A 16,536-nucleotide genomic window follows, 5' to 3' on the forward strand; every position below is an offset into this window, starting at 1 on the left:
CCGGTCATTACATTCATTGACGATACAAGGTCAAGATTTAAGGTGGTAAGAAAAGCATTTTATTATTTCGCATCGACAATTTAGAAGTAAGAAGATGGCCTCAGGCGCTGATAGACCAAAGCGGGCATCAAAACCAACAGAGAAGGGCCTAGAGTATGCCAAACAGTTGTTAGAAAGGACTCAAAGAAGGGCAGCCCCGGCCTTCCAATCTGATATTAAATCGTGGGATCAGGATCAAGACTTCCAATCCCAGGAACATGATCATCGTGATGATGATGTGCGTCCGGATGACAGCGTATCCCAGGCAGCATCCAGAAGTTCAAAGCACTCCAGCACCACCGCTAGCTCCCTTGCTAGGGCTAGGATGAAGGAAGAACAAGCTGTGTTGGAACTGTCTGCCAGAGCATCCGCTATGAAAGAGCGCAAGGCTTTGGAAGAGACAAAACTAAGACTCGCCATGGAACAAGCCATGATCACGATGAGAGAAGAGGAATTAGAGATTCGCACCAAGCTAGAAATCGCCAGTGCAAAGGTTAAGAGTCTAGACAAGCTGGATAGTGGCAGCTATCAAGCGCCCTCTGTCACCGGCAGGAGTCCACGAAGTCTGTCGAGTGTGATGCCAGCAAGAATGGATACTGGTGAGAAACTAGGTGACGCAGCTATTGGTCAGAATTCCAGTGGTGCACCAGTGGGTGAGAAGCCCACCATCACAACGGCGGCTCCGAAGAATACAGTACCAGAATTCCAGAAGATCGAGGTGCAAAGCAAACCAATGGCAGTGGAGAAGCCTTTAGTAACAGCTGAGATCCCCAAGAGTGCACCAAGTATCCAGCAGCAACAAATGAATCCTGTAGCCCAAGAATTCGTCTTAGACCAAAGGGACGTGTTCCAGTATGTTCCAGCGTACATGCCCATTCAGCAAATGTACCCGTCAGGCGCGCAACAACCAGTGATGCCAGCTTACCCAACTGCTTCAGGTGATGTCCTAGCTACCATGGTAAGAAAGCTAAAGAAGCCACAGTCGGACATCAAGACCTTCTCTGGGAATCCCCTGGACTATCGAAAGTTCATACGTCAGTTCAATTCAAGAATTGTGGCCAACACGCTGACTAACTGTGACGGGGCACAATTAACAGTGTCCATTATCATCCAACATTTATGTTCAAATCATATCATCTTATATATAGTTAGTTTTATACCAGTTAAATGAGACTTCATTTAACTCAATGTCATATATTATACTTAGGTTAGTTAGTTCACTTTTTACCATAACGTGTCAGGATGTTGTTCTCACAAACAACCATCCCAGCAGGACACAAGGTATAAGGAAGCTATCATATATTCTAAAACTTCTAAGCAACTCCGGATTGGTACCAGTTGGTGACAGGTTTGGAGTGGTGCGTGGGCGTTTTAAGCCTATGAGATGATCAGCAAGAGGGAGAGTCTGGCACAGGAAGTTAACTTTTCCTGTCTCTGCCAGTTACAGTTTCTGGGAAATTGTGGAGTCATTCTCACATGGTCCTAAGATATTTAGTTGGGGAACAAGGGCCAAACATCACTTGCGTCTTGATCTCTTGCGAGGCAAGACCGTTGTTTAAAGAGAACTCATCATTAGATTAGATCCAATTTATGGAATTTTGTGAGATCATTCAGGAGATTCCAGTATGCTCTTAAGTAGCCCAGGAGCGAGAGAAAGATTGGTTCAGGAGAATTTACATGTCATTGTAAAGGAATAGAGGACCGCGTGATTGGTCAAAGGAAATAGACTGTGGAAAGGAGTATCCCACGTCTATGGGATCGTAAGGTGACCTGTCATTGCCCTTTTTGTTCGGTTCTTTTGGTTGCGTATGCAAACGTGTATATAACATGCTCAAGAATATGCTAGTTGAATAAATATACCATATCCGGAAAGAATCTAGCCTTAGTTTAATTCTGCTTGGCTATAAATGGCGTTGTCGACAGCAGGATTTGGGTTATTTGTGAAAATTGAGCATAGAGCATGTACACAGTTTACAAAAGGGTAATGACAGAGGTTGAGAACTGATGAGGCATGAGCACAGTGCTGCTAAGACGGATGTTTCCAGGAAGACTATCCTAGAAGTGACACGTGTCGGTGATGTTGTGACAACCTACCAAGGAGGATACCGCGGTGACGTCACATCACGTGATCCTGACCCATATTAGTGATCGCTATGGCCAATCAGATTCAGCCTACTGACAGCACCAGCACTGAACACATCTCCACGTCTCACTGTCTGGTGCGCTCCTGTACACAAAAACACCAATAGACATGAAATATTGCAATACCTAGTATGGATTCTTCCTGTGTAGAATAAAATTTACAGAGCAGATTACTTCCACGAATAAAAAAGACGTTTGGCGTGGCCAAAGTGCGGAAATAATGGGAAATAATGTCTCCGCTAAAATACACTACGAAATACACTAGGCAATGCACTACGCGATACACGGTAGAGATGCAGTTGAGTTTGTTATTGTTTTGACTTAGAAGCCCGCCCATATCATAATATATTCATGTATTTATGAAGTATGAACTCATTTCTGTCCCATACAACTCTAAGAACAGTCAATTTCTCCTTAAATCATCACCGAAACCGCGATATCCGCAGGAAGATTTCGTTCTAGTGTCCGAAAATGCATGATCTTACAGGGGCGCTAACTCGACAAATAGAGGGGATCTATGCGAGTTTTAGGTATTACAGGTCTCGAACTTGTAAAATCTGTAAACATGCCTCCAAATCCCATTATGATAATGAAGAGATTGCCCCATATCTGGGAGACTGTTTTGAAACCATCGCTAATTTTGGAAGATCGGTGCCGGCTATTTGGTTTAAAAACCCTATTTTTCCCCATCAAAACAGCACTTTTCATTATTCAAATGATAGCTTATTGTCTGAAGACTTATTTCATAGCAGAAAAGTACTAATAACTCCTATTCGATGCGAAAAATCTAACTTTTTTGATGACTTGATTTTCCCTTGGCCGTGGATCGAGTTTGTTTACAATATGCAGCGCCATCTTGGAAAAGCCGTGACGTCACCGCGGTATCCTCCTTGACAACCTACTTAGGGATGACTGCAGCAGAACTTGATCGAGTGGAGCCGGATCAAACATTCCAGGAACAATTAACAGGTGCTGAAGTGACATTGTTTACATCATATGAACTATTTTAAGACTGTGGCTTATAAATAGACTTGATGTTTTTATATCCGATTGCTGAGGTTGATTTTGTTGCGTCTAGACGACACATGCCATGGGACTGTGAGTTGTGCTCATCATTCTAGGGTCAACGTGAGGTTACTGGGCCACAATCCTTATTTTGTTTTGGTTCTGTGCATATTATCTTTCCAGTATTTAGGTTAAGTTGCAGTGAGATTTGAGGATGGCAGACTTACAAGACCTGAGTGAAGACCAACTGAAGCAGAAGATTGCTGACCTGAGGGCTGACCTGACAGCAGCGAAGCTAATATAAATGAAGCAAATGCAGTTGGGAGCATCCGTGAGCTTAGGGGTGAGTCCAAAGCCTTAAAGGAAACTGTAGATAAGCTTAAAGGTAAGGATACTGTATATGCGGGGAGGGACCGAAAGCTTGAGAAGTTGAGGGGGGCACCAGTGGCCAGTAAAGACCCAGAAGTAGAAGAGTGGGTCAGAGATGCCCAGGGCATCATAGAGTCCAGGAAACTGAAAGGGCAAGATGCCATTAACTTTGTAACTGACCATTTGGCTGGCGACGCCCGTGTGGAAGTGGATAGTAGGGGGAAGATCGACGATGTCAAAGATCTCTTCAAGATTTTGAGGAATGTCTTTGACATTGCCGATTCTTTGCCTCAACTGAGGCGTAAGTATTATGCGAGGTTGCAGGCGGAGGAGGAGAATTCGGGGCGAGAATTCACCAACGCATGGAGATGCTGGACTCCGCGCTGAAAGCCACTAAGGAGGAGGCCCTTAGGGCACAGCTCGCGGAAGGGTTTAAAGACCCTCAACTCCGGCGAGAAGCCCTTCGCTGGATCCGCGAGAAGAACGGCAGCTTTTTCGAGTTGCGAGACTGGGCAACAGAGTGGGTCCGCCAGGGTGAGGCCAGTGATCTAAAGGTAAAGGCCAAAGTTAGGGAACATCAGGCAGAACCAGCCCTGATGGAAATGCTCAAGGAACAGAATGTTATCTTGAAGGAGCAGGTGAAGGCTCAACAGGAGTTGGCAAAACTCATTGCAGGAATGAATGGGCCAACTAGTAAAGGGCAGAAATATGACCAACGGGGACGGGCCTGTTTCAAGTGCGGCAGCCTGGATCACCTAATTAAGGACTGTCCAGATGCACAGAAGAAAGCCAAGGCTAAGAAAAATACGGGTAAGCCCAAAGCGAAGACAAATGAACAGGCGGTCACAGGGGCGTTAAACTTGTTCGAGCCCCTGCTGAGGGCCGAGCAGCGGGCGATTTAAGAGGCTCTGTTCTTGCCAAGGCAATTGGCAAGTGCCCGGAAGCCGATATTCAGGTGTGGGGCGTGAGTGTCCGGTGTTTATTAGACACTGGGGCCCAGGTAAGTACCTTGACAGAGAGTTTCTTCAAGGAAACTCTCAAGGGTCAGGTAAGGGTTCTGGATACGTCTTCCTACCTGAAGATTACCGCTGCCAATGGCCTGCGTATCCCTCACGTTGGGTATGTTGAATTAGATATTGTAGTGCATGGAAGAACATTTGAGAAAATGGGTTTCCTTATTGTCAAGGATACTCCAAGCTTTAGGAAGAAGGTTGTGCCAGGTATTTTAGGCAGCAACATATTGAGGTGGTTGAATGATAGTTTTCAGGGTCAACAATTAGACACTGATCGGGATTCAGTGTTACATTTATACAGTCATTGTGCCGTAGGTGACCTACCACCGGCGGTAGATGCAGACGACCATGGATTAATCAGTCAGGTGAGAAACGCTAGTTCTGAACCCCTGCTTTTGCCAGCTGGCACAAAGAGGATCATCAAAGCTAGCGCCCCTTTCCCAAAAAGGGGTACCTCGTACTGTGCCTTAATAGAAGGCATACCATCAGAAGACTGCTCGCTCCCAAAGGGACTAGTAGTAGCAGCTTCGTATTCCATGGTCATTGACGGCCAGACCTGGGTTCAAGTAGCCAACTTTGGGGAAGAAGATGCCTACATCCCAGGTAAGTGTTTATTAGGAAATTTATTGTTGGGGGAAGTACCCTCAGCTCCCATGAACGTAGAGGTAATGGAAGTCTCTGCGAATGAGGTCAAGGTTGGGAGACAGTATGACCCGGAACCAACACCAAGCAAAGCTACCACAGAGAAGGTAGCCCGACTGATGGAAACCATGCATATTGGTGAGTTGACTAGATCCGAAAGGAAGAGATTTGAGCAGTTGCTTCAGCGGTTTCCTGATCTATTCAGTGATGGTGATCATGACTTAGGGTACTGTGACAAAGTCAAGCATAAAATTGTACTAACTGATGATAAGCCTATCAAGGTCCCTCATAGGCGTATTCCACCTCATCAACTGCAGGCTGTTAAGGAATACCTGGAGACTCAGCTTCAGGCAGGTATTATTAGGCCTAGTACATCAGCTTATGCTTCAGCGATAGTTTTGGTTCGCAAGCCGGACGGTAAAATGAGAGTTTGCGGGGATTTTAGATCGTTGAACGCAAAGACAGTCAAAGATGCCCAACCCGTAGTTAGAATACTAGAGGCCTTGGAGGCATTGTCTGGCTCAAAGTTCTTTTGTACTTTAGATTTAGCTCACGGTTTTCTACAATGTGGAATCGAGGAGGAGGATATCCCGAAGACTGCTTTTCGGGCTGGGTTTGCAGCCCTGTATGAATACACCCGTATGCCGATGGGGCTCTGTAATAGCCCTGCTACGTTCTCCAGACTGATGCAAACTTGTCTTGGAGATCAGAATCTGGTCTCTCTTGTAGTGTATTTAGACGACATTTTGATCATGGGGAAAACCTTTGATCAAACCCTGGAGAGGCTAGAAATGGTTTTCACGAGGTTGCAAAGCTTTGGTCTGAAAATCAAACCAAGTAAGTGCCATTTCTTTCTTGCAGAAGTTAACTTTCTTGGTCATGTAGTCTCAGAGAAAGGCATAGCAACTAATCCTGAGAAAATTGCAGCTATCAGAGACTGGAAAGTCCCTGAAACCGAGAAGGAGTTGAGGTCATTTTTAGGGTTAGCCTCCTATTATCGCAGGTTTATCAAAGGATTTGCCACCATGGCTGCACCCCTTCATGTTCTTTTGGGTGGTCCCAAAGGAAAAGACAAGACCAAAGGTAAGAGGTTAAGAGACGAGGAATTTCGGGCTCAGTGGACTCCTGAATGTACAGAGGCATTCAGAAAATTACAGGATAGCCTGTGCACCTCCCCAGTACTGGGATACACAAAGGAAGAGGACACAGAGGTTACCATGGCAATCATCCCAGTTAAGGTCAGGCTCAAGAACACAAGAAAGGAAATCAACACCTATGCTTTCTTTGACCCAGGCAGCACAGTCCACTTCTGCACGTAGATCTGATGAGAAGACTGGGAGCTGGAGGAAAGCGAGCGAAAATAACCCTCAACACGATGGGCTCAGAGCATACGATGCAGACCTACATTATCAAGGGCCTAGAAGTCTGTGACTTAAACAGCAGCAACCCAGTGGAACTGGGTAGGCTGTACACGAAGGATACGATTCCTGTATCTCCACGACACATCCCCAGGAAGGAGGATATCCAGAAGTGGCCGCACCTTAAAGAAGTGGACCTACCAGAGATCAACAGTGAAGTGGGACTCTTGATTGGGAATGGCGTCCCTGACGCTTATTCCCCCCTCCAGTCGCTGACAGGCCCGCCAGAAAGCCCACATGCAGTGAAGACACGACTTGGGTGGATAACCTGGAACGTCGTACGCAGCACCAACACCAATGCAGACATGAGCCACTCGGTGAACCGGGCTGAAGTTTCAGCAGTAAAGGAGCTAGAAGATTACGAAAGACTAGACAGACTAGTGCGAAGCTCAATCAACCTTGATTTCCTGAAAGAGGAGTTGACGAAAGTGAATACTCATTGGAGGACAAACAGTTCATGGAGATGATGGAAGAGTCCATCCACCAGAAGGAAGGCCAATATGAAATGAAATTGCCCTTCCGTAGAGAAGACGTCCAATTGCCTAACAATCGTTCACAAGCCCTGCAGCGTCTAACTAGCCTGAAACACAAGATGAAGAAAAACCCGAAGTTCCATCAAGACTACAAGGATTTCATGCAGCATATATCAGATCATTCTTATGCAGAAGAGGTCTCCGAGTCAGAAGTAGATCGAAATGATGGCAGGGTCTGGTATATCCCACACCATGGGGTATACCACCCAAGGAAGGCTAAGATAAGAGTCGTCTTTGATTGCTCCGCTAAGTATGCTGGCCTGTCCCTTAATGACACTCTACTTCAGGGCCCCAACCTGACCAATAATCTAGTTGGCGTGTTGCTGAGGTTCCGAAGATATCCGGTGGCGATCACTGCAGACATTGAAAAGATGTTCCATCGGGTGAGAGTTAGCAGCGAAGATAGGGATTACCTGCGATCCATGTGGTGGCCAGATGGCGACGTGGAAGCTGAGCCCAGAACGTACCGGATGAATGTCCATTTGTTTGGGGCTGCATCATCCCCAAGTTGTGCCAACCTGGCACTCAGAAAATTAGCAGAAGACTATCGTGAAAACTACAGCGAAAAAACCATCAAGGCTATCCTGAAATCTTTCTATGTTGATGACTGTTTGGAGTCGATCAAATCAGAGGTCAAGGCCATCCCCCACGTCAAAGAACTAACAGGCATCTGTAATCAAGGAGGGTTCAGGTTATCACAGTGGCTAAGTAATAGCTGCATGGTTTTGGAGTCGATACCTGTGGAAGAGCGATGTAAGGGCGCTAAGGATCTTGACCTCGATAAGGATCATCTGCCAATAGAACGAACACTTGGCGTGACATGGCAAGTTGAGAATGACGCCTTCAGTTTCGCTATAAAGATAGAGGATCGCCAGCCTACAAGACGAGGATTGCTGTTCGTTATTAGTTCGGTGTACGACCCCCTTGGTCTAGCTGCACCTTTTATCCTCCCAGCGAAAATCCTTCTCCAACGTCTGTGTGAAAAAAATCTTGGCTGGGATGAAGAAATAGACGGACCCGAACTTGAGAGATGGCAAGTGTGGCTACAAGACCTACCCAAGCTAGAGAAGCATGTCGTTCTCAGATGCGTAAGGCCTAGGAACCTTGGGGTCATTCGCTCAAGTCAGGTGCATCACTTTGCTGATGCTAGTGAGGCCGGTTACGGGACTGCCTCTTACCTCAGGCTCGAGGATACAAATGGTAATGTGTCCTGCACTCTGTTGCTAGGCAAGGCCAGGGTAGCCCCGTTAAAGAAGACCACCATACCCAGATTAGAGCTGACGGCAGCTACTGCAGCAGTTAAGATGAATCATCTCATCATGAAGGAGTTGGACTACCCAGTCGATAACACCTTCTTCTGGACAGACAGCACCGCAGTCCTGAGATACATCAGAAACGAGACAAGCAGGTACAAGACGTTTGTGGCGAACAGGGTTGCCGCAATCCGTGAGGGTTCTGTCAGTCATCAATGGAACTACGTACCAACTGGGGACAATCCTGCGGATGATGCTTCACGCGGGCTGGCAGTGGACCAGTTTCTGAAGAGCGAGCGATGGATTCAAGGGCCAAGCTTCCTCTACAAACCACAAAGAGAATAGCCGCCCCATAACAGCTGTGCCAGAGGACGCCAACGACTTGTTGGCACTGACTCCCAACCATTTGCTGCTTTCGAAGCCAACAGAGCCCTTTCCGCCAGGCGTATTTACCAAGGAAGACAATTATGCCAGAAGACGTTGGCGCCAAGTACAACACCTAGCCAATGTCTTTTGGAGGAGATGGGTGAAGGAGTACCTTCCTTTACTCCAAGTCCGACAGAAATGGTTGAAGACCAAAAGAAACGTTCGACAAGGGGACATAGTCTTGATGGTTGATAACCAGGCTCCGAGGTGCCACTGGCCCTTGGGTAGGGTGCTCGAAACCCAAGAAGACAAGCAGGGCGTAGTTAGGACAGTCAAGCTCACGAACAGCACAGGCGAGTTCATCAGACCAATCCACAAGCTTTGTCTCATACTTGAGGTAGATGACAACATCCGTGGCATCATCGAAGAGGACGAAGGAAAGAAGGTAGTGGGGTAGACCAGGTCACGTAAAACTGACTCGTCTACTTTGGGAGATGTAAGACGGCTCCTGCCTTCCACTAGTCTGCAGGGCCTCTCTGGCAAGGAGGTAGCACCTGCTTTGCCCCCTGAAGCAGGGTTACGCATCGAAGATCCAAGATGCAAGTTGAGAAGTCACCCTTCCAGCAGACGACTAGACGAGCAGGATGTCATCTTCAATCCCACAGAGACATTTAACAAAACTTAGAGACTCTAATTTTTAGTTATTAGTATATTCTCAGAATGAACAATATATACCTTACATATTAGGTTTCATGGAATTTCCATGGTTCGCGTATAATAATCAGGGTAGGAAACTATATTAGTTGAATTTAAGGTTTTGGCCTTTCGTTTTAGTTGAGATTTTTGGTAATTGCTGCAGAGCTGCAATTAGGGGCCCGGGATGTTACGGCCAAAACAGTTTCCCATTCGTTTGTAGGATGCAGTATGCCAGATCTTAAATTAGCCGCCTTTGTTTACTTTTAATTATCTTTGGCTAGCGCAGACGCAACAGCATCTGTTTACCTAAGTAGCTTGGGGGAGTATCTAGGTCACTTCCTCGCTAGATCTGCAACACTGAACACACTAGAAGTCAACTCCGTTTTAAGTGCCAATTTACAGTACTATAATGCTCCAATAAGATGTAATGGTTCGGATTTATATGGGCCAAATGTGGGTCAATTCACAGTAATTTACCACTTTCAGTCCCAGGTGCATTTTTCCTGCTTAAATTACCTGGCAAAAGAAAATATCATGTTTTTTATGAGCATTTATGTACCGCACATATATCTGACAGTTCAACCTAGTAATTATTTTTTGGAGGAAATTTTTTAGACATTTTTTGAGTCGATATATTGCAAATTATCACTGTCCCTGTTATCACGGTCATAACATCAAATGCACATTTCCTCCAAAATATCATCAAAATTATAATGATCATTGTGTGTTCTTGTGTTAAAATATCTTTTGCAAACTCACATACTATGGAATTCCTTTCTAATATCAGTAAAATATAATTATTAGCACATTTTGCCCTGTCCCCAGGTTTGCATGTCATTCCTGTTACCAAATAGGGTTTTACCTTAATTGGAAATCTGACAGCTTTCATTGGTGTGACAAACGGCCCAAAGGGGCCTCTAGTGCATGATTCTTGGAGGGAAATTCAAAATGGTGGCATGTTGCAAGGACTTTCATGAACTTGGTGAGTAACTGTGCTAAATTGCCGTAGTATGCTTATTCAGAGTCACTACTGTTACCTTCTTTTTGAGTAATATATTGTAGTTTACGGAGAAAACTGAATTAGGTTAATTAGGTACTGGGATGAAGTTATAAATGAGGTCAAAATAGCTACATCCAGGCCATGGTTTTTAGTGCAGTGACACAAATAATGGAGTCTCGTCATTCCTGTTACCGTCATTACTGTTACCACAGCCGTGGTAACATGGGTAACAGGACTGACCAGTGTAGTAACAGGAATGACATTCTGTGTTAGAAAGGACCCAAAATTAATCGTATTTCATTGATGCGGCCATAATTCGCTTTTACATGTAACTACTAACAAGACGTTAGGCCTATAGGCCGCTTACGCTGCCTAGGGGCGTATTTTGCTATCCTAGCCAAGTTGCCTGGTGAACTGTATAAGGAAACACTTTGGTGGGGCTGTACCACACTGTATCTGTACCCTGTACCTTGTGCCACAAATATCAAGGCCAGTAGACTCGCACCTAGGCCTACAGTACTTCATGTAGCAGTCACATATATGACAGTGCCACCTGGGTCCTGGCCTATTGTATGTTGTTACAGGTAGTATTTTGCTGTACAAAATTGAAGATGTTGATATGTTTCAGGTTTCGTTTTCAGGTTTAATGGTCGTGTTTTATTTAGGACTGCACCATGCCACCAAAATCACGGGCGCAGATACAGCGGGAGTACAGAAACAGAAGAGACCAAGATCCAACTAGAAGACAAGTGTACCTGGAGCAAGAAAAACAACGATATCAAACACAGCTACAAACAGGGAAGAAAAAGAGAATTGGTGATAAGACAAAACGTGAACAACGCCATACAAGAAGAATCTGGAAAAAGGCACAGCAAAAATGCAGGGCTGCAAAAAAGGAAGCACCTCTCACACCCCCTCTAACACCAGAGGAAGCCGCTTCAAGTAACAGGTATTTTATTTCTGAGCATCTCTCTTAACCTGCACAGACTCTCATTAACTTTTAATCAAATGTTAAATGTAGGCCTGACTACAAATTATAAATGTCCAAGACACCTTTGGCTTTAGAATACCCCTTTGCATTTTTTTTCAGAAAACGAGGCAGGAAGATGGTGAGACGTGATCGTGCGGCCTGCTACCGCAGACTTGGTTCATTAGCTTCCAAAGTAAAAAAAGCTGAACAGAAGGCTGAGAAGTATAAAAAGAGGTTCCAGCGCTTACAGGCTAAAGTCCAGAAAGATGTGCCGAAATCCCCAAGAACTATACACAAAAAGCTACTCGTAAAGTTCCCCCTTCATAGCCAGGCCAGGAAGAAGCTTCAATTTGCCTTGACAGTTTCCGAGGAACTCAAGAAGAAGTACCGTACATCAGAAAATGAAAGAATGAAGAGAATCATTGCAAGAACTGTCTATTCGAAGATAATTAAAAAGTACCGCCTGCAAAAATACTACCAGGAATGCCTCGGTTTTCGGCCCAGGAATATAAAAAACACAGAAAGCAGGAAAAAAAGGAAAGACAGTCTGTCTCCGGCACTGATTCAGGCCGTCCATGAATTCTACGTAAGAGACGATGTCTCTCGGATTACAACTGGGAAAAAAATGACCGTCACCCACAAGAAACAGCGGGAGCAGCGACGAATTCTTTCTGATACGCTCAGTAATCTCCACTCGAAATTTCTCTCTGAGCACCCAGACAAGCAGTTGCAATATACAGCGTTTACCAAGCTTCGTCCTTTTTGGGTCATGCCTCCGAAGGAATCCGATCGGAAGACCTGTCAGTGCAAGAGACATGAGAACCTCGAATTTCTAGCTCAGAAGTTCAAGTACATTGGAGCATTGGAATCAAGTGACGTGGAGGAACTAGCAAGGTCTCTGAGCTGCGACCCAGATTCCATTTATTGCATGTATGGTCAATGTGATAGATGCAAAGAAAACTAGAATTGTCGGTTGAGTCTGCAGGCAGACTCTGGAGTCTCCGTCAACTCTGGGGTGCTTTGTTGAGGAACTGGAGGAGGCAGTATGTTTTGGTTAAAAGTTTATTGGGAAAATAGATATATACATATATACATAGTTGGAGATCAAAAGTCGGGTTACTGGTTTGTAGACCTTGGTATGAGAATTGTCTTCGCTGGCAAGGTTTGCATTGGGTTTATGTTGCTGCTGTGTTAACGCTGTGTTGGGATCGGCGGGCAGAAAATGCATGCTGCATACCGTCTGCAGACTGGGGGTTTTCTCATGAGTCAATAGAATCTAAGGTCTGGAATTAGGGGACCATATCAGTAGTTGCTTTGCGCCAACTTCTGTATTAAAATTAAGATCTGGAATTAGGGGACCATCTCAACAGTTGCCATGTGATTTTCACACTAAAAAATAAGAGGCCATTTCAGGTATATGCCAAACGGTAGAACAAAGATTATCTAGGCCGTTGTGCAAACAGGCTTTGCGATACACCACGAGTTGGGGTGTAGGCCTAAATTCATTTAACTGTGAACCAAGTGCATCCACTGGCACGCTACATGTATGTGTGACTCGCACGGATTTAGCACGTAGGGCCTACATGATGCTAATCAGCTAGGAATCGGATGTATCTTGTGACCAGGACTGTAGTAATAAACATTTGCCTGAAAACATTTTTTATTTGGCCTAACAACACCTGTTTAGAATGTCAAAGAGGCCGGTATTTTCACTTAACATCAAGAGACAGAGGAGAACTGTCAAGGTGGGTGTTTGATATACAATGGTTTTCTGTTCCCTGGGTTTCTTCATTCTGTTATCTTTAATTATATTTACCAATATCATTCAGCACTTTTTATCATGAAATCCTGCCTTTGAAACGATCCCAACCTTGCCGGCCAATCAACCAGGCGCACGAGGCACAACAGGCCGATACAATATACATGTTCTGTATTAAGTACGTCATCTGTCATGCACACCCAAAAAAATCTTCCTGCAAGATGATTCACAGGTAATTCAAATATAAGAAAACAAACGTTGAAAAAAAGTTGGCGCAAAGCAACTACTGATATGGTCCCCTAATTCCAAACCTTAGATTCTATTGACTCATGAGAAAACCCCCAGTCTGCAGACTGTATGCAGCATGCATTTTCTGCCCGCCGGTGTTGGGATAGCAGCGATGGTGATGTTGTGGTTCACATGTGCCTTGGAAGAGACTAGAGAAGCAGGTCCAGGACAGATTGCCGCGAAAATTTATAAATAGTTCGGGAAACTTATAACATCCTCTTGCAGCATCCTCTTGCAAACAGGGCCTACTCCTTACGCATCTTTCTGATTGAGGGAGTAAACATATCGAGGCCACATATCGAGTGATCGATGGCCGGATTTGTCAGGATGTCAAGCCAGCTTCCTGTAGTATGAGACACCATACATTATGAGTCGAGTTCAATAGTCTATGCCCAGAGGGCGCTGTAATTTAGTGACTACTAATAAACATGTTATGTTTTCATATCCGCCTTGTTTATGATCATCAACCTACGTAAATCCTCGACATGGTGTCAGAAGTGGGATGAGATGAAGAAAAACATTTATAGAACAGGTTGAACTTATTAGTATGTCAAAATCGGTTCTATTCCGATTGTAAACGGCTGACAAAAGTCCGGGCCGAAAGTAGGTCATGGGCCACATGGCGGAAAAAAAATCGTAATCGGAACGTTCGTCGCGCACGTGCTTCAAGTGACGTTGACCTCGCACAACGATTAGGAGATCTACGGAGGCCGGTACGGTTCATGCGAAATTCTAGGCGGAGTTCGGAGATTCTTAGTAGAGAATCTAGTGAACGTGCACACTTGAAGTAGTTTCTTAGGCGAGAACTAAAGTATAACCATGGCAACTGCAATGCCATATCAGGTGCAACCACCAGAGAAGTTTAACTTCAAACCAGATGACTGGCCGAAATGGAAACGACGTTTTAATAGGTTCAGGGAGGCATCTGGGCTTTCGACTAAGTCACAGGAAAACCAAGTAAATACGTTGATTTACTGTATGGGCGACGAAGCTGATGACATTTTAAACTCAATAACATTAACGGATGACGATAGGCGGTCATATGATGTCATCGTAGAAAAACTTGAGAGTTACTTTTTGCCAAAAAGGAATGTTATATTCGAGAGAGCTAAGTTTAATCAAAGGCGACAGTCAGAGACTGAGTCGGTGGATCAGTTCATAACTGATTTGTTTAGCTTAGCAGAACATTGTCAATTCGGAAACTTAAAGGATGAGTTGATCCGGGACAGAATCGTTGTTGGCATAAAGGACACTAAGCTAGCTGAGAAAATGCAGCTCAACTCTAACTTGACATTGACTAAAGCTATGACAATGGTCAGACAATGTGAAAGCGTTAAAGCACAACAAACTGTGTTAAGGGGCACTGAGCTAGGCAGCACCGCGGAAGTCGCGAAAGTAGGTGGTTCTGATAAACCTACAAGTAGTAAAGGTGGACACAAGAAACCAGGTTGGGTGAAACAGCATCAGCGAAAGGGAAACCCAGGTGGGAGAACTAAATCACAATGGAAAAACAAGGACGGGAAGTGTCATAGGTGTGGCAAGACTCCAAGTCATAGTAAACAGAATTGCCCAGCGAAGGACGCTGAGTGTCATAAATCCAAATTTACTGGTCATTATCAGAAAATGTGTAAAAACTCTAAAACTGTCAGTGAAATCCAAGAAGAAGGTATATTTCTAGGTGCAGTTAACAGTAAGTTACACAATGGCTGGGTGAGTGCCGTTAAACTTGGAAGCACCAAGGTTAATTGGAAAATAGACACTGGAGCGGAAGTCTCTTGTATCCCGTATGGCATTTACACTAGGAATAAAGCGTCGCTAGGGAAGCTACACCAGCCAGACCGGAAGCTATTCGGTGCTGGAGGGAATGAACTTCAGGTGAAGGGTGTCATTCTAACCAGGCTACAAAAACGTGATGTCAAGGTTGACTCTGTAGTCTATGTCGTTGATGGACTTAAAAATCCATTACTAGGACAACCAGCGATCCGTGCATTGAAGCTTGTGTCTGTTGTAGAATCAGTTGATAGTGAGAGTGCTGATATCAAGAACATTAAGGCCAAATACCCAAAGTTGTTTTCAGGACTGGGAAAACTTAAAGGGGACTACACCATAAAGCTAAAAGATGGTGCTGAGCCCTATGCTATTTCTGCGGCTAGACGAATTGCCATTCCACTTTTAACAAGGACCAAGACGGAACTCGAAAGGATGGCAAACATAGGGGTTGTCTCAGAGGTGAGAGAGCCAACGGATTGGTGTGCTGGCATGGTTGTAGTACCAAAATCGAACGGTTCTGTAAGAATATGTGTGGACCTGACTAAACTTAATGAAAGTGTCTGTCGTGAAAGGCATCAAATGCCATCTGTTGATTATACTTTGGCACAGTTAAAGGGTGCAAAGGTCTTTAGTAAGCTAGATGCAAATTCTGGGTTCTGGCAGATCCCATTGGATCCCGAGAGTAGAAAGCTCACAACGTTCATGACCCCATGGGGCAGGTACTGTTTCAATAGACTCCCCTATGGAATCTCATCGGGACCCGAACTCTTTCAAAAGCGAATGCAGGAAATTCTTGAAGGACTTGACGGCGTTCTAGTTGAAATTGACGACATACTTGTCTATGGTATGGATCAGCAGGAACACGATAGGAGGTTACACGCAGTGTTAAACAGACTCATGGAATCGGGAGTAACTCTGAATGGACCGAAGTGTGAGATCTCTAAGGAGAAACTGTTGTATTTAGCACACATACTTGATAGTGAAGGCATTAGGCCTGACCCAAGGAAAATCAAGGCAGTACAGGATTTTCCAGAGCCAAACAATGTGCCAGAACTCAGGAGATTTCTTGGCATGATAACCTATCTAGGGAGATTTATACCGAACTTAGCGAGTAAGACTGAACCTTTACGTTGTCTTATGAGTAAGAAAAACAGCTGGGTCTGGGAAGGTCCCCAGAAAGGAGCATTTGCAAGCTTGAAAGCAGAGCTAATATCTCCACCGTTACTTGCGCATTACGATCCGGAGAAGGAAACCATAGTCTCAGCGGATGCTT

The 16,536-nt window shown here is 44.9% G+C and overlaps 1 protein-coding gene across 1 annotated transcript; it reads left to right on the top strand.

The window, feature by feature from the left end:
- Positions 1-7,094: 7,094 nt before the first annotated feature.
- Positions 7,095-8,759, top strand: LOC135492944 (uncharacterized). The gene has a single exon (XM_064779691.1). It carries the CDS (start codon positions 7,095-7,097, stop codon positions 8,757-8,759), a length of 1,665 nt encoding a protein of 554 aa, XP_064635761.1.
- The last annotated feature ends 7,777 nt before the right edge of the window (positions 8,760-16,536 follow it).

Source organism: Lineus longissimus, chromosome 8, assembly GCF_910592395.1.
Source record: "Lineus longissimus chromosome 8, tnLinLong1.2, whole genome shotgun sequence".
NCBI classification, from domain to species: domain Eukaryota; kingdom Metazoa; phylum Nemertea; class Pilidiophora; order Heteronemertea; family Lineidae; genus Lineus; species Lineus longissimus.